We start from the raw sequence: 17377 nt of genomic DNA, 5'->3' as shown, positions 1-17377 counted from the left end.
GTAGAGGATGAGAGGGGTGGGTGAGGTGGGTGTAATTCATTTGAGCTGGCCAATTGGGGAGGCCATAAGGACCTTTACACATTGAGAATTGAGATCTCCTTAACAAGCTAAAAATGGTGATGCTCCAAAGGGAAAACTAGCAAACGGAATAAATGGAATATAGGGATTCATGTCATTTTCATTATATTATTATTATTATAAAAGCATGGTCCACCATTAGAGTTTTAAAATGAGATGAACTCACATTTGAGTGCCGACGTTGATAGCACCCATTAACCAAGTCTTTTAATGTGAAAAGAGGGTAAGAAAGTTTTATAAAACTTTTTACTCAACTGGCAAGTTCCAAAATATTGAAGCATATAAAAACCCAAATATATAAATATATGGATGCATCCATTTGTTATAATCTATCTTATTTCTGCATTAAAATACAATTCATGAAACTCTTTTTCTACACATTGTGTTCAAGTCAGGTCAATACTTTGAATTGGGTGATATTTTGGTGCATAAGAATTAAAAAATAAAAAAATTATATAGCAAAAATTTAAAATTATAAACACAGAATCATTAAATATTATAAAATGATTAAACATCTGCTTCATTCAGTTCTTTTTTCTTTAAAGAATTCTGAGGCTGTCGCATCTGTCATAGTAGCCTAAACAGTCGTATTCTGTAAAAATTCACAAGAGACCAAAACAAAACGAAAACACCAAAAAAAGTTGGAAGAGTCAAAAAATGAAGGTATCATCACAGATTCACCATGTACCAGAGGGATCTACCTGGCTAACTTCAAACTTTATAAAATCGGGCCACTGGTATATACCATACACTTATTCTCTCTCTCTCTCTTTCACTTTCTCTTTCTCATCTATCCTCTGACAATTCTAACCTCTGAGAGACACATGCACACAGAGACGGGGAGAGAGAGAGAGAGAGAGATGGGTGCCATGCGTCCATCCTCAAAAGCAAAGCACGAAGCAAGGGAGGTAGCTGCAGGAGTATCTCAACCGAAGGACCTAGACGCTGGTGCTCTCTTTGTTCTCAAATCCGAAGGTAACTACTCAATCACCAACAGATAGATATGTTTCCTTTTATAATTAATTAATTCTATAGGAATTTGTAATCATTAATGCTAATATTCAAAGGGAAGCCCACTCGAGAAATAAAGAAAGAAGAAAGATCAATCGAGTTAATAATGATATATGATGATGCTTTTGCCTTATTTAAGTGTTACAAAAAATAATACTGATGTACATGTTCGTATGTATGTATGTATGTATGGGCAGGATCATGGGTGCACTGTGGGTACCACCTAACGACATCGATAGTGGCTCCGGCGCTGCTGAGCCTGCCGTATGCCTTCGCCGCCCTGGGATGGGCGGCCGGAATTCTAAGCCTGGTGGTGGGGGCGGCGGTGACTTTCTACTCCTACAATCTGATGTCTCTGGTTCTGGAACACCACGCTGAGGCCGGCCACCGCCACCTCCGCTTCCGGGACATGGCCAACCACATCTTAGGTAGGTGTGAGTGTTGCACGTCTTGACTTGTTTCTTTATTTCCTCCTTTCATTTGACTTCCTACGTCCTATTCATTGTATAATGCTTAGGATACGTTTGGTTCCATTGTTAAACAAGAGAGAACAGAGCCTACAAATGCATGAGTACTCTCTTCTTTCTCTCACAATGTGAGCATTGAGCATGTAGTCGTAATGAATGAACAGCATGATCACTTGCCAATTGCTCCTCCTCCTCATTTTTTTTTATATGTCCTTTATTAGGGCTCTGCAATTAATTTGTAGTTTGGCCCAGATTTGCATACTGAATTAATAATGTGATGTTATGTGTTAAAATTTTAATTTCATAAAATGCAAGCGCACCCTTTAAGTTAACGTGTAACTTTCAGTGTACCCTAAAAATATTAGGTAGACCAATTAATGGCGGGACTACATTTATAGGGTTAAGAGGACAGAGATAAGTAGTTTGAATAACACAACGAGAGATAAACATGTATTTGAGGGACATCCAAAAAATGAATGTAGGTTCAAGTTCCTGGTTCTAGACCTTGCAAAGGAGTGAAAGAAATCATAGAATAGAAAATGGAGTTTGTTTTATTATGAATCCAGCCTGTATAATGAAAAAAAAAAATGAAAGAAGTTATGACTATACATATACACAGACCCATGTGTCTTGAGATCTGAAATTTTGAATATTGAATCATGATTATTATAATATCCATGGAGAGGAACGGCGGATTTGTCTACAAGAACAGGATTGTTTGGTGACTTTTGAGTTTTGACTGCTTGGTGCCTTTCTCTCATGAGAGGCCTCAGTGTAGCACATTGGACTTTTCAAAGGAAAGCGAAGTTAGACCAAGAAGGGCCTGTATCCATCACCATTATGGGCTTCACCCAGTGAGGGTGCTGCTGAGGGAGTATTATACTATTATATCAATACTATTGTTTCATAGAATCTGAGAGCTTGAAATACTTTCACAACACCACAATTTTGACAATGCTAATGATTTTTCACATGTTAAACAAGGCAAAAATTAAGGATTTTTTTTATGTCCATTATATGTCTAGACTTGACCTGGTAATTCATCTCGTCTCTTGTACCTCATTCCTGCTCAAAATTGAAATAAATCTTCAGCTCAGAACTAAAGAAAAGTTCATGTTCTAACCATCAAGATGTCCCAGGAACATAAAAGGGCTTTAGTCTCAATACGATGAAGTTATATATTTAAAAAGAAAAAAAGGATAGAGCCAAATTTAACGAGGTATATGGGAACTTGGGATGAATGCAGGGCCAAGATGGGGTCGATATTATGTTGGCCCAATTCAGTTTATGGTCTGTTATGGTGCTGTGGTTGCTTCTACTCTTCTGGGAGGACAGTGCATGAAGGTCATTACTACTCTCTATTATCTTTTTCTTTTTTCTCCCTCTTAAATTTTTTTTAATCAAGTCTACATTTGAAAATAGCCAAGAAAAGATTCAAATTTCTATGAATGTTTGTACTGTTTGCAGACAATTTACTTGATGTGGAACGCCGAAGGAACTATGAAGCTTTTTGAATTTGTAATAATATTTGGAGGGCTGATGCTGATTTTAGCCCAACTCCCATCATTTCACTCGCTCAGGCACATCAACCTGATTTCCTTGTTTCTATGCCTCACTTACAGTGCCTGTGCGTCTGCTGGGTCCATTTATATTGGTATGTGCATATATATAATGTTGAACAAGAGATACTTTCAAGCTATTAGTTTGATAAGGATCATTCAACAAGAGCAGTGTCGGCAGTTCAAACAAAAGAATTTATATGATAAGAACTTTACTTTCTTTGTTTATTAGGAGAATCATCAAAGGGACCAGAAAAAGACTATTTCTTGACTGGCAGTAGCGCAAGTAAAACTTTTGGGGTCTTCAATGCAGTTGCTATTGTTGCCACGACTTTTGGCAATGGAATCATTCCAGAAATACAGGTTTGTTGTTGTAATTCAATTCCCACATCCTCCTTGTTTTCATTTTTCTTGAATTTTTTAGTTTATTTTTCTGCAGATGTTGCTGCTGGGATCTATTATACTGATGCTGACATTGCAAATTTGTGTTTACAGGCAACACTAGCACCCCCAGTGAAGGGGAAGATGTTCAAAGGGCTCTGCATTTGTTTCGCAGTACTCATAGTGACTTTCTTCAGTGTAGCCATTTCAGGCTACTGGGCATTTGGCAACCAAGCTGAACCCCTCGTCCTTAGTAACTTCTTGGACAACGGGAAACCTCTGGTGCCCAAATGGTTTATTTTGATCACCAACATCTTTGTCATTCTCCAACTTTCTGCTGTTGGTGTGGTGAGAACTGTCACCTCTCTCTTTCAAAAGTGCGTTGATCTTTAGCTAATTCCATTGTTCGATGCAGGTTTATTTGCAGCCCACAAACGAAGTCCTTGAGCGGATGTTTGCAGACCCAACAAGCAGTGAATTCTCTCCCCGAAATGCCACCCCTAGGTTGATATTTAGATCACTATCTGTTATCATAGCAACAACTATTGCAGCAATGCTGCCGTTCTTTGGGGACATCAACTCTCTAATCGGATCATTTGGTTTCTTGCCTCTTGATTTTGTCTTGCCTGTGGTTTTCTTCAACTTAACGTTTAAGCCATCCAAGCGGGAGCCCATTTTCTGGATAAATGCCAGTATTGCAGTGTTTTTCTCAGCATTAGGAGTCATAGCAGCTGTTGCAGCAGTAAGACAAATCAGTCTTGATGCCAAAACTTATCGATTATTTGCTAACGTATAATCAAGGCAAATGAGCCATTACAATATTCATAGCCAGCAATTCTACATATTGTATGACCATTTCAAGATTCCTCTCTTGACAGGGAAGGTCCTCTCAAGGATCATTTGTAGCATTTATTATGTCAATCAGCCTTATATTGAGAAGTAGAAACCTGGTAGTTTAATCAAAGCAACAAAATGAAGCATTTCATCCCACCACACACTCACACTGTAGCCCTTCCATCAATATTGCGATCTGAAAAGCCACCAAGTTGGTATTTAAAAAAATAGTGGGATGAGACCAACAAACCGAATGCTCATTCACGCATTGCCACACACCATTATACAGATGGATCTGACATCTACCATTTCTGATGGAGCTGAACCTTTAGCTTGACCAATTTTCAGCTGGAAGCAAAATTTCATGCTGTTGACATAACCCACCTGGGTTCTCTTCGTCTAAACAAATAAGACATGTATAAACAACTAGAACAAAAAACCAAAACAAATACATAGTAGAGCTAGTTATGGTGAAAACTCTTGCTGCTACAACTGGTGTTTAAATTAACTGCAACCAGCCCTGCCTGGGTCTCTTTTCGGTCTCCGTTGTCCACCTCAAAGAGAGATATAGAGAAAAACCCTACTTCTCAGGGACACTGGCATTGATCTCAGGAGATGTCATTTGTTCTGACAGGGGCTGTGTGGGCTGTGAGGGCTGTGAGGTGTTCCAACAGACACTGTCAAGAGAAGCAAAGTTCACATTCTGGTCACCATTGATGACGTTACTTGCCCCTCCATTGTTGGGTTCTGACAGCTCTGATGTTGGCGTCGTCACACAGTTCTCCTCACCATCCACCATTCTGGCTGCTGGTTCTGGAACTCTTGCCATATCAGAATTCCCTGGGGCACCTGCAGCCATTGAAGATTCTGCGGACCGCTTCCGTTGGAGTTCCTTCTTAGCACTTTGCTTGAAACTTCCAACTACCAGCTGAAAATTCAACAAGAACCCACTATGATTCTTACAGTAGATGACAGTAATTACAGTGGCAATAGTTGATGACTGTTAGCAATGCCAATGTTAACCAAAATGATGCTTTAGCAATGCCATCAATACAGATATAAGGAAGGAATGGCTTACTTGTATTGGACCAGCTGCTATTAGTGAACCTGCAACAGCACCACCAAAAACCCGTCCATCGGGTTTGGCTAGGGAAACACTGAGCATGCCAATTTTGCGGCGTGCACCTGCAGATTCACCAAACGCATATGATCCAGATAGAGATAAGATCTCGAAGCGGCCCTGCATCAAGGGAAAACAAATGGAGAAGAATAAATTAAAAAGGTTGTCATTTTTTCCAACAACAAAATTGTTACAAGAAAAATATATATCTTGCTTCCACCAAAAAAAGAAAGAGCAGCAGCTGTTGAATTCAATGAGGATGATGCTGTCATGATTATCATCATCATCATGTCACTTGTTTCAATTAAAATTTCTAACTGTGCTACACTTGTGATGCAACTATATTTGCAAGAGTACGAATTATGGCTATTCTTATAACAAGCTTTGAGAGGCTAAAAAGTTGCCTATATTAATCTATGAATATGGTATAACTTTTGTTTACCATTTAAGGCAAAACTTTCACATGGAAAAAAAAAATACCTGCATATAACCGATTGGGTTATATTCATGTATTATTCCCCAATCGGCGGTGTTCTGGTAAATCACTAACTCGATTTGCTGAAATGATTTTGGGGGAGCATTGGGCACATATAAATGCAGCCCATGCAAATGTAGCCCATGCTTGGGAGAGGCTACATGAAGAACACAATGGATGTAGAAAACAAAAAGAAGAGATGAGGGGTTGATTTTTTACATACATCAGAGAGTTCAAAGGCTTTGGCTGGATATTTTCATGTTCAAAGGCTTTTGCAAGACACACACACAGAAGAGAGAAGAATGTGTTGGTTTGAGTTCGGAGGCTCCAGGTGGGCGTAAATTTATTGCTACAACTTCTTGCAAATATGGAAAAGAAATAAATGTAGGTAGTTGTGAAATTAATTTCTTGCCAAACTGGATGCCACACAGACTCTTGACTAATTGGTTAAAACGACATAAGAGTGGTTGGCTACACTTAAATATTTTTCCAAAACAGGTGGTGTACATTAATTTGGTTTCCATATGTGATATATTTATATATATATATATATTCGGTGTTTGTTGTAATTTATTTTATAATATGAAAGAAAATCCAATTTAATTGAATTTCCAAATATAGCTTTTGCAATTAATATTACTCCTTTCCTAGTTATTATTCGTAGTTTAAATTGCACAAAACACCTTGGAGCTAAAAACACAAAACCCCCTGAACTATTTATAATTATCACTGCCGTCCCCCTTTCTTCCAACTTTAAAAATATCAAATCACATGATACAAATATTGTTTCATTGAAAATATCCTTGTTTGGATGGACGAAAAATTACTCACTTGGTATGGGGAAAAGAAAGATGAAAGACAACCCAACTTTTTCAGTGGCTATGCCTAGGCAACGCTATAGAAAGTTCTATGTGAGTTATAAGTGATGCTTGACAAATTGGAAGCCAGCATTAAGCAAGAATTAGATACTGGCATTGCATGGACTGATTCCTTCCAAAATTCTAACAATTCATTGATTGTAGGAGGGACAGTGACTATTATAAGTATAGTATGATTGGGCGTCAAATGATAAACTTTTTTGCTTAAGGGAGTATTTTGAAACAAACCTTTGGTACAAGGGGTTTTTTTTGCAATTACTGTTGTTTGTATTATTATTTTTATTTTCTTAAATTAAATATCTTTTCTTACATTTGCCTCGTATGCTAGCTCCAACTAACTTTCTAGTTTCTATCTTGTGTTTCAAAGCCACCAATGGTACATCTGTTGATGAACTTCACCTAATAATCTGATTGGATGTTTGATTGTTGACATAATTCAAACAGTCACGAGGTTGTGTAGGTTCTTTTTGGTGTGTTTGTGCTCAATATATACATGCAAATAAGCAAAACCCGTATATATCACCAAGTATATTTACAGAATTAACACTCAATCTTTCTAAATTTTTGTGAAAGATGCTTATACCTTTTCCATTCCACACATCTTTAAGTAGGGGTGGATGCATAGGCCTTCTAACATAATTACACTAAACTTCGTGAATAAATAGTGCATTAGTTTTAGCCACTGAGGCATTAGTCTGGTGGTAAAACAAACAAATGCTAATACCCTAGGATGAGGTGATTCCAGGTTCAAGTCCCATCAATTTATTGGTTATTCTTCCAATTATATGCTTCCTGGTAGTCCCACCTAGAGTGGATTCTTCTGTGTTTGTGTGCATTTTCAAATTTCTACACCATTTTTTTTGTAATTTTCTCCATACACATATTTCTTGAAATGTTTTCAATCCTCATGAAGTAGAAATTGGAGCCGGAACTCCAAACCAAACTGGCAATTAATACCCATAGAGGGGCAGCAAGGAAGTTGGAACTACACTTTTATTGTACCAAAGACATAATAATAGACTGTGAAAACTAAATACTATCTGTATAGCACGGAGAATAAAGAGATGAGAATTCTCAAAACAAACACAATATTGAAAAAAAAAAAAAAGTTTACAACAAAGGAAAAACAGGAGGAGAAGAAGATAGAGCAGCTTGCGCTCCTACCTCATATCTCAAAGTGCCGCTGGAAGAACCAGGTTGGCGAATAATAACACTGGAAACAGTGCCAGTAGCAGAAAGAACACACATTGCTCGAGAACTTTTTTGAGAAAAAGATAATATCTTTCCAACAACATCCTGGATAACAAAATAGAACATCATCCAATAAGCCCCAGGTAAATATTAAATTAGAAGAGCACTAAGAAAAATTATTATTATTATTATTATTATTTGCTCGTACAATATTACCTCCCCAGCATGCACAGTTTCCACATAAGGGGTGAAGCTTCCCCCAGCTGTATTGCTAAAGACCACACCTTCAGAAAAATACATAATAAGTTCCAGATGTGAGGGGGAAAAGTAGGGAAATGAAATTTCATTCAAGACAATAAATTCAATTCTTGAAATGAAAATATTGAATTCAAGAGCACATCTCTTTATTCAAAAAATTAGGGAAAGTTAAACAGGGAATTCAGGAAGGATAGAAAATAAAAAAAGCACTGATTAATTGCAAATAACTGAAGAACAGAACAGGCAGATGGCAAGCAGAAAGAGTAATTGGTAATGGATGAATTCTACTGGAAATAATTACCTCAATAACCAAACACAAGAATTTATATTTAACTAACCAGCTGGAAATAATATCTTCAATTCTTTCAATATAATAATTTACCTTCTAACTCAGTTATAACCTCTGTAGTCATATCTTCCATGCAGAAGTCCTATTTTGTATCTCATCAAGGGGAAAAAAAAGTCCCATTCTAGTAGATGAATGATCCAGCAGCACATATTCAAGTTGTGGGTGCTGTGTGCTATGTTCCATTAAGCTTTTCAGATGCACTTGGTTCATTGTGTAAGTGTTTAACTTGATGCACTGGTTATTCTCTTTGCTCTAGTTTCTTAATCTCAAGAGTCAAATAAAAAGGCAAGCAAGCAGTAGCCATTGCAAAGGAAAGCTAACCTGATAAATTGGTTCATTCTAAAAGCAGTGCCTCTTATTTAACCAGAGTATCCTGCATTGGTACAAGGACCTAGGTTCCTTAATAGACAATGCATTGAGCCAATAGACTAGAAATCTTGCATGTAACAACCCCTAATCATGGATAGCAACATAAGCATGGTACCACTGTCCTTCAAGCTTGAAAATGTCTGAGCCACATACCAACATGCAATAAACATAATCTTCCATGATATGATTAGAAGATCACCAAAATATATGTTGATGAAGAATCAATTTTATCAAAGGGGAAAAAATGGCATTTGCATAAACCTTATAGGAGATAGGGCTGAACCCAGTCGCACATGGATTAGATCTCATCAATAACACCATTGAGTTTGTCCACCCAGAAGGAATTGAAGTGGATGAAGCATTTGAATTTATGAGATATCACAATCTAAGGATGAAACCTTTCATGAGTTTTTTCAAGGACTTGAACTTTTATAGACCAGCAACGAATTGAAATGGACAAGATTCTGCTTAAGCAGTTCCAAAAAATCAAGGTAAAGTGCAGGGACTAACTGAATCAGATTAACGTTCTATCCAATTTTATCTCAAATTTAATCAAAATTCCTGTTGATATAAAAATTAGTCCAAAATGAGAATGCCTGCCATACACAAAAGGAATGTCCAAGTCAGTTACCCACTAATGCTAATCTGAGGCCTTACATGTTCATGACAGATCTTAGTTAGCAAATTCTTCAAACTAGTTGACAATTTCATTTTAGAACCCTGATTCCACCAACATTTAAAATTTCAATTTCGACGGTTAAAGCTACGAAAGTATGGAAATTTTAAAAGAAATCTCAATAATATTAATTTCAGTTTTGATTTTAAAAATTGATGGAATTAGTAATGAAGCATGATGAAAGTCATAAACTGTTAATAAACATAATAATGCAAAATTTAGAACTAATGTGGTGTATAGGGTGCAACAATTGTAATATAATAAATATATTAATTATATTCAATGAACCTAAATGATATTCATAAAATCAGTTAAATATTAGTTATTTCGCATAATTTAGAAGATAAAGGCTAAATAAAATGTTATAGCTAATATGCAATATCTAAGTTCAATTTTGCAAAAAATATCAAAAATCTAAAAGTTAGCATTCATATCCTTCTCCTAAATATATTTACTTTCAACTAAAAAATAATAATAAATTATGAGAGAAATTTAAAATTGTGTTTTATATTCAAATGTTTCAAAAAGAAACAAATCTAGCTAAAAATTCAAGGTTTTGATAAATTTTGGTAAAATAGATTTCAATAAATTTTGGATTTGTGGAAATTTCAGAAAGCAATTTTATTAGGCAAAAAAAAAATTGACGGCCATTTTAATTTTGAGAGTGAACAGAAACTGTAAATTCCAACAATTTTGTGGAAATTTAACCATGTTCCCTGCACAAAAACCTTGACAAAATCTTGCTCCAACCCTGATAGAACCTCACCTCCATCACCATGAACCTCAAAATACTTTTACTAGGACATATGCTTAGGAGTCTTTTATTTTGGAATAAATAGAAATGAAATAAGAGTATTTTTTGGAACTTTCTTTAAGGCATTGTTTCAAAAAATTCCATTTCTACATACTATTTTAGTTTACAACAATAACAATGAACCAAGCCTTATGTCTCACTAGGTGAGGTCAATTACATGAATTCTTTTTCGCCAATTTACATGATCTTAAGCAAATTCCTCCGACAATTTGAGGGTTATTAAATCCTTACTATCTAAGTTATTTAGGTCTCCACTCACCAATTCTACTACCATTAATAGTAACTATATTAAATTATAACTTGGAATTAGATATACGTGTTTTTGAAAATATTATATGTTAGTTTGTATTATTATTTTTTTAAAATTTTGCAAGTATTTTTGCCAATATTATACATAATTTCTAGACTCTTCTAATGTTTGACTCTTGTACATCTCCCCTCATATTTGCTTCACGTAAGTACGTGATAGATTCCTACCTTGAAAAAGTTGATGAGCAATTTCCCTCCTAACAAGTTGCAGACTTATTAATTTATGAAGGGGTTGGTGTTTTTTCTACTAAGCCAACTTTAAATCATTTGTTTCTCTTGCACACCATTTTGCCCCAAGGTGGGACTTGTTTAGTCCAACCAAGGCAAATGAAGCACTAATAGAATTAGTTTTTGCCCATAATTAGTGAAAGTGCTCATCATTAGAGTTGATATAATTTAGTGGTCGAAAGAGAATAGGGCCCACACCTAGCTTCTTTATGTAGATGTTTTGATATACAATTTCATCTCTCCAATCTTGAATGCGTCCCAAGATTGGACTTGCATCCATGTAATTATTATTCAATTGTTATAAATCTCGTACTTGCATTTTTGTAGGAAGTTGGACCCACAATGCATGTGCTTAACATTGATCATAAATAAGTGGTACTAGGCAGGATACCCAAATCCCCGAACGTTCTAGTGTGTTTTCACTTTGTTCTCCCAAGTTGGAGTTTGTTAAGGGCAATGGCCATTTTTAACATTTCTCTAATATGCTCAAGTATTTGTACACATGGTCTCCTTTGCCTTTCTCAATTGGACATGGGTCATCATTCAATTGGGCCGACAACTACCTCCTGCCACAAATTGGTGTAGCGTCCTTCTATTAAATGATGGCAAATGAGTCACCAGGCGGCGGATTCCCAAGGCCACAAGGAAACATTATTGCCTTAATTTGCCTAAAATGTCACCAATGCAGTGAAAAAACTACATAAAGTCCTATCTAGTCGTATTCATCCTCATTCATAGGGATGGCAAAACAGGTTAACGGGTTGCGTTCAAGTTGACCCGTTTATTAACAAGTGACTAAGAGGTAAACCCAAACCCACTCGTTTAATAAACAGGTCACCCGTTTAAAAATATAATTTATTTATTTAAAAAAAATGAAATGACTTTTTTTCCTCAAAACCAAAAACACAAGAAAACAAATCACCATTCACCCATTCGGCCATTCCTATTTCCATTTCCATCTCGTCCCACCATTTGAACTGAAGTGGAACAATGACGTGGATTTGATGATGGAGATGTCATAGGACGATAACTACCTAGATCCACCACGTCATTGTGACATTCAAAATACGTCCTATGACATCTCCATCATCAAATCCACGTCAAACGAAGTTTCTTCTACAAACCATCCTACATGAATATTGTAACCATCCAAGGAGGTAGAACAAGCCATTTGACCTTTGTCATGATACCAGAATGTAGCAAGTGACACATTTCATACAACATAACCCCTATAAATGCTCCTATTTTTACTTCATTTGGGTTGGGGATCTTTTTTATAACCTTTATAGCCAATTCCACCCCCACCCAAGAATAAAAATCCTTAGTCTTCAGACACCTTCACTTGCCACCCCACTCTTGAGCTTCCTAAATATTGTCTAGTTCACCTTGCTAGGCCCTTTCTATTACTCTAGTCACTTGTTTGCAACATCATCTCTCCTTTCCAATAGAACCCCCTCTACACTTTCTCAAACTAGTGTAACAATAGTAAACAATAAATTCAATTTTTGAAAAAAAAAAAAGAAAATGGAAGGAAAAGGAAGTGAAAAAGAAGTAACATATTAGTCTGACCTACCATAAACCATCAAGTTGAATTGAGTATTAAAACTATGGTAGCCTCCCACAATCTCCACAACATAATCAAGACTCACAACATATGCAAGGCGCAAGAGGGTGACATCTCTCCAAATGACACTAGCATACTTCCTTCCACTCAAGCTCAACTGAAGTTATAGATGTTATAGACTTCTTGGAAGGAACCTGTTTGCCTTAGCTGGCCATATGTGGCCATTAACTCAGGCCATGAAACCAAGAACCTCAAGCACAAACAGCAGGGTAAATTGAGAGTAGCTAGCTGGGATAAAGCTTCCTTATAATTTCTTCCAACTTGGGCAGGCAACATAAGCCTATCATGCTAAAAACAAGCAGCTGGCTTGAAGCAAGCAAAGAGGAAGCACGCCAGTGATTTTATTAACCAGAATGCTTATCCTAATTGCTAGTGATTTTATTGACCAGAATTCTTTGCTGAATCATATGACTACCTCTAAAAGCAACCACATGGATCCATTCTATTCAGCCTAATGTCAGGCTTCATGTTTATAAAATTCACTCATTCATTTACAATAGAATTAACAATCATCAACTAGGAAGAACAGGCAGGCCAAAAGAGGGAAATAACAGACCAAATATGAATTTTGACTAGAAAATTTAATTTAATGAAGAGATTATCAGTCTCAAAATATGAATACCAACAATGCAGCGAGCTTGGAAGCACATTTTAGCTTCTCAACATCCCACTTCATCATTCTTATTCCCTTCTTCAACTAAACAATTCCATGTTTGCTCTTAATTTTCATTTGATAATTCTTGTTGGTAGAGCCATACTGCATCAATGTCCACCTTCAAGATCTTAATTATATTTCTAAGCTCTAAACATGCATTTTAACATGTTGAATAACAGAAATTACATTATCAGTGTCCACCCATTTACTCCATTTTATTTATGATAAAAAGTTTTATTATTAAAAGCATGCAAAGTACAGGTACAAACAGTTATCCCAAAAGATTAAGCTATTAAGAATTGGTACCAACAGTATATCAGGCTGACACTGCCCCTCACACACAACTCAACCTCATATATGGAGAGACCAACAAAATGAACTTGAATAAGTATACAGCCACAAATAAAACAAAATGCACTACAAGTATAAAGGTAGAACAAACACAGATCACACAACTTGGACCTAGAACCTCTTGTAGTACCAATATCCCCAAAAGATTAAGCTGTTGGAAATTGGCTAATCTCCTATTTGTATAAGCAAGGTTCGTTAACAGGCCAAAGTCTTTTAGTGTCTCATCTTAGTGCTTTTAAACAATTAAAAAAAAAAAGATTATTATTATGTACAGCAGAGGGCACAGCTGTAAATGAACCAGCTACTCCGCTTGATCTCACATTTTAATATTTTTACAAGGCAATTAAATTGAACCAACAGGCCCTAGAAACAGTACCCAAGAGCCACATCAATGCAAACATAATGCAGAAATTAGTACACATCAAGAAGAAACTCCACAAGTATATATACCATAACGAACACCAAACTGTAAAGTTAAAGGAAACAGAGCATATATAAAACAGAATCAAAGTAAATATACCCACCAGAAAAAAAATTTTAAAAGAAAAATGCTTTGAATGATAAGAACTCACCGGCAGAAGCCAAAACTTGCAATTTGCCAGAACCCTTCGGCCGCCCTCTACCCCTCTTCGGAGAGGCTTCCACAGGGGTAGCGGAAACGCCAGAGAACATCGGAACCGCCGCCGCCGCCGCCCCCGCGTTCACCTCGTTGTCGTACTTTCTAGGCCTCCCCCTCTTTCTCTTCGCGGTGCCCAAACTTCCGACTGGTCCTCCAGCGCCGGAATCCAAAACCCCTTCTCCGGTGGCGGCTCCGGCGAAGCTCTGGTCTGTCATATTGCCGGCCCTCGCCATCTCGAGCACAGCTCCACTCTCTGGAGACTCTGTTTCTGTCTCTGGGTTCGCCGGAGACAACTCCGTCACCGTGCAATCCTTCTCTGCCATGACCCAACTTTTTTCCTAACAATTTCAACAATGAAAAAGGGGGAAAAGCGAAAGAAAAAAAAAAAAAAAAACACAGTTTTGATGAGAAGAATGCGCAAGAGAAACATGACAGACAAGAAGAAAGCATGCAGAGAGAGAGAGAGAGGGGGAGAGTTTGAAAGAGCAAATACTCTGTGGAAGGCGCGAGAAGGAAGGCTTGCTTCTTTAAAGTAGAGATTTCGAGAGCAATGTGAGCACTGTATCGTAATGGTGAAATCAACTGTTGCTGCTATGCAACTATTTATAGAGGTGGCCGTTTACAATATTCCTATAATACCCTTCTCAAATTTGATCATGACCAACCTAATTTTTTTCTTTTTGGGCTTTTTTTAAAGAAGGAAAAATATGGGATATTTTGTTTCTTATTTTCTTCCTTTTCTTTTTGATTTTTGTGGCCATGAGAATTCCTTTCAACAATTTTGGAAACAATGAAGATTTTTTATTTTTTTAATTAATAAAAATAGAAAATGGCAATTGTTTTACCGTAGAATTTATTCGATTACATTTCCAAAAATAATAAACTAAATAGTGAAAAATATTTAATTTTTATGGCGCTTATTTTTTGAAATTTGATTTTGAATTTTAAAATTGAGATTCTTCATGGTTGTAGGGGCCATAGACTAGATAACACGCGGCATATATCAGTTACTTCTAAGATATTAAAATAATTATTTATTCACAGAAAGGAGCGAAAATTATGATTCGGAACGGCCTTCTGTTTAAACAACTCATCTAGCCCAAAAAAACAAAAATAAAAACGATAACTCCAAATTAAATGAATTGCAATAATTATTACGAATAAGCCAAAATTGGCTTTAAAAGAGCCTTTAAGTTATTGACATAATTTTCTAAAAAAAATAACAAAAACTTTATTTTATGTTAATTCTCATTGCAAACATATTTTTTTATGAGGTGGAACAGTTGAGCAGTAAACAATGTTAATAGTGCTCCTCACCAAGATATTTTGTCTGAATTCAAGTCATGCTAGTATGACCTCCTATTAAATACCTAATGGTTAAAATTTGGAACTTTTGTGTTGAAAGTTTCAAGTCTGAATCTTAGTAGTTAGGTTGGAAAATAGTATAAATATGAGATGGGCTACCTCTCGTTGGGTGGCCTAGGTTTGTCCAATCGAAAAAAAAAAAAAAAAAAAAGTCATGCCAGCCTAACTGTTGAGAGTTCCAAGTTCAAATCTTAGTAGCTAGGGTTTGAAGGATACGAATGTGAGATTGTCTACCTCTCATTTTTCCTTTTTTTTTTTTCAGCTAAATATATCTCATATAAGTCGTACCCATTTTCTCCAATTTATACAATACATTGATAACTTTAGGGAGTTGACTACTATTTATAAACAAACTATTCCTCTCCCTAACACCTTGACGAGCCAAGACATCTGTCATTTTATTTCCTTCTCTACCTCTCATTATGTGACTAGTTTTCGCCTCCAATCAAACCAAAAAAAACAAGTCATGCCAATGTAGATCTTCTACATCTTCGTCCTAGAGGTGAAAACTTATAATATATAAATTAGACTATGTTTTGCTCGTAAAAAAGAATAATTAAGGTGAGAATAAAATATTCATTATGTGAGAACATAATAATTTATAATAGATTGATGCAACATCAATGTAAGCAAAATGAGCATACAAAAGTTTGTGCTATATTTGTATCGTAGTTAAATGAGGTGCCCTTAAAGAGGACATTTCAGTGATTAAATATTAGGACTTTTATATTAGAAGCCTCAAGTTTAATCTTGGAACGAGTGGGAAGTGATATGAAACGAGAGATAAGCTACCTCTTATTTGTGTAGTTCGAGCCTAACATGCACTTTCAATCAACTAAAAAATAAACATGGAGCATGACATGCACCCAAGCATATAAGACTACTATAATGAAGCCCACCATTAATTAATTGGTATTTAGTACAACGTAAGATAGCCCTGCAAACCATTAAACATAGTGTTTTTTCTTTTAGGGAAAACTCCATTTTAGACATGTTATTTCTAAATCTTTTGTTGATTTACTACTTCTCATAACCCCTTCCCTCAATTTAAAGTATAAATTCATAGTCAAAATGGGTAGCATGCATGTTAAATAGTGTTAGAAGACAATCATGCACAAAAAGATTTGTGTAAAATTTTCAGGTAACAAATTTAAAAAAGCCTAAAAAGGCTATTTGGATTATGCAAAATTCCATTTAGTAGCCCAATAACTTTGCAAGCTTAGTATAAGCTTTTTAATAGTGAACTTTCAAAACAAGATCAATCAAAGCATAACATGTCCCTTTGATGCTTAGATAAGTTAATTGAAGGTGTTGGAAGGGAAGAAGAGTGTTTTTGGCAATCTCTTACATGAACCTAAAAAAGTATAGGTAGCTTTCTCATATTTATAGATGTATCTGTGTAATTCCAAAAATTGTAGGTAGCTTTCTCATATCTATATCTCTTACTAATTAGGAGACTTAGATTGACTAAGTTATTAATACAAGAAGATCTAAATAGATCGACAAGCTATTTGGAAAAAAAAAAAAAAAATGCTACTGGTTGCAATATTAGTGTCATCATCGAAGAATAGTAGATGGTGATTGAGTGTCAATCAAGTTGGTCAAACTTAGCAATTGAAATACCAAACAAACTCCATGTTCAACTTTCATTCTTTGTGTACAATTACAATAACAAGTTCAATAAATATGAGCAAGCAGTACTATCTGAACACACAGAGACCCTAAACTTTACTTAAGTATTGGAGAAATGTCATCTTTAATTAGAG

The 17377-nt window shown here is 35.9% G+C and overlaps 2 protein-coding genes across 3 annotated transcripts; one reads left to right on the top strand and one right to left on the bottom strand.

Annotated features, from left to right (window-relative positions):
- Window positions 1-832: 832 nt before the first annotated feature.
- Window positions 833-4442, top strand: LOC131149310 (GABA transporter 1-like). 2 transcript variants are annotated; one of them, XM_058099655.1, is made up of 7 exons: window positions 833-1053; window positions 1287-1517; window positions 2803-2900; window positions 3024-3210; window positions 3348-3478; window positions 3611-3844; window positions 3912-4442. In XM_058099655.1, the coding sequence occupies exons 1-7, from the start codon at window positions 903-905 to the stop codon at window positions 4290-4292; spliced, it is 1413 nt and encodes a 470-aa protein (XP_057955638.1). In that variant the 5' UTR covers window positions 833-902; the 3' UTR covers window positions 4293-4442. The 2 variants fall into 2 exon arrangements, with proteins under 2 accessions (XP_057955638.1, XP_057955637.1); XM_058099654.1 differs by having other exon boundaries at window positions 3348-3844.
- A 124-nt stretch (window positions 4443-4566) lies between these two features.
- On the bottom strand, window positions 4567-14863 carry LOC131149312 (AT-hook motif nuclear-localized protein 9-like). Its single transcript, XM_058099656.1, has 6 exons — window positions 14740-14863; window positions 14200-14584; window positions 8211-8278; window positions 7968-8099; window positions 5409-5570; window positions 4567-5258 (listed from the first exon to the last, which is right to left on the bottom strand). Exons 2-6 carry the CDS (start codon window positions 14567-14569, stop codon window positions 4911-4913), a joined length of 1080 nt encoding a protein of 359 aa, XP_057955639.1. The 5' UTR covers window positions 14570-14584; window positions 14740-14863; the 3' UTR covers window positions 4567-4910.
- Window positions 14864-17377: the final 2514 nt, after the last annotated feature.

Source organism: Malania oleifera, chromosome 2 (assembly GCF_029873635.1).
Source record: "Malania oleifera isolate guangnan ecotype guangnan chromosome 2, ASM2987363v1, whole genome shotgun sequence".
Lineage (NCBI taxonomy): Eukaryota > Viridiplantae > Streptophyta > Magnoliopsida > Santalales > Ximeniaceae > Malania > Malania oleifera.
This window is presented reverse-complemented; position numbering and strand designations above follow the sequence as displayed.

Excerpts from the sequence above, each read along its gene's own strand:
- LOC131149312 (XM_058099656.1), bottom strand. The coding sequence starts at position 14,569 with ATGGCAGAGAAGGATTGCACGGTGACGGAGTTGTCTCCGGCGAACCCA. Across the intron at positions 8,100-8,210 it reads AAACTGTGCATGCTGGGGAG|GATGTTGTTGGAAAGATATT; the intron begins GTAATATTGTAC and ends TTTGTTATCCAG. Across the intron at positions 5,259-5,408 it reads TAGCAGCTGGTCCAATACAA|CTGGTAGTTGGAAGTTTCAA; the intron begins GTAAGCCATTCC and ends TTGAATTTTCAG.
- LOC131149310 (XM_058099654.1), top strand. The coding sequence starts at position 903 with ATGCACACAGAGACGGGGAGAGAGAGAGAGAGAGAGATGGGTGCCATG. Across the intron at positions 3,211-3,347 it reads TGCTGGGTCCATTTATATTG|GAGAATCATCAAAGGGACCA; the intron begins GTATGTGCATAT and ends TTTGTTTATTAG. Across the intron at positions 3,845-3,911 it reads AACTTTCTGCTGTTGGTGTG|GTTTATTTGCAGCCCACAAA; the intron begins GTGAGAACTGTC and ends TGTTCGATGCAG.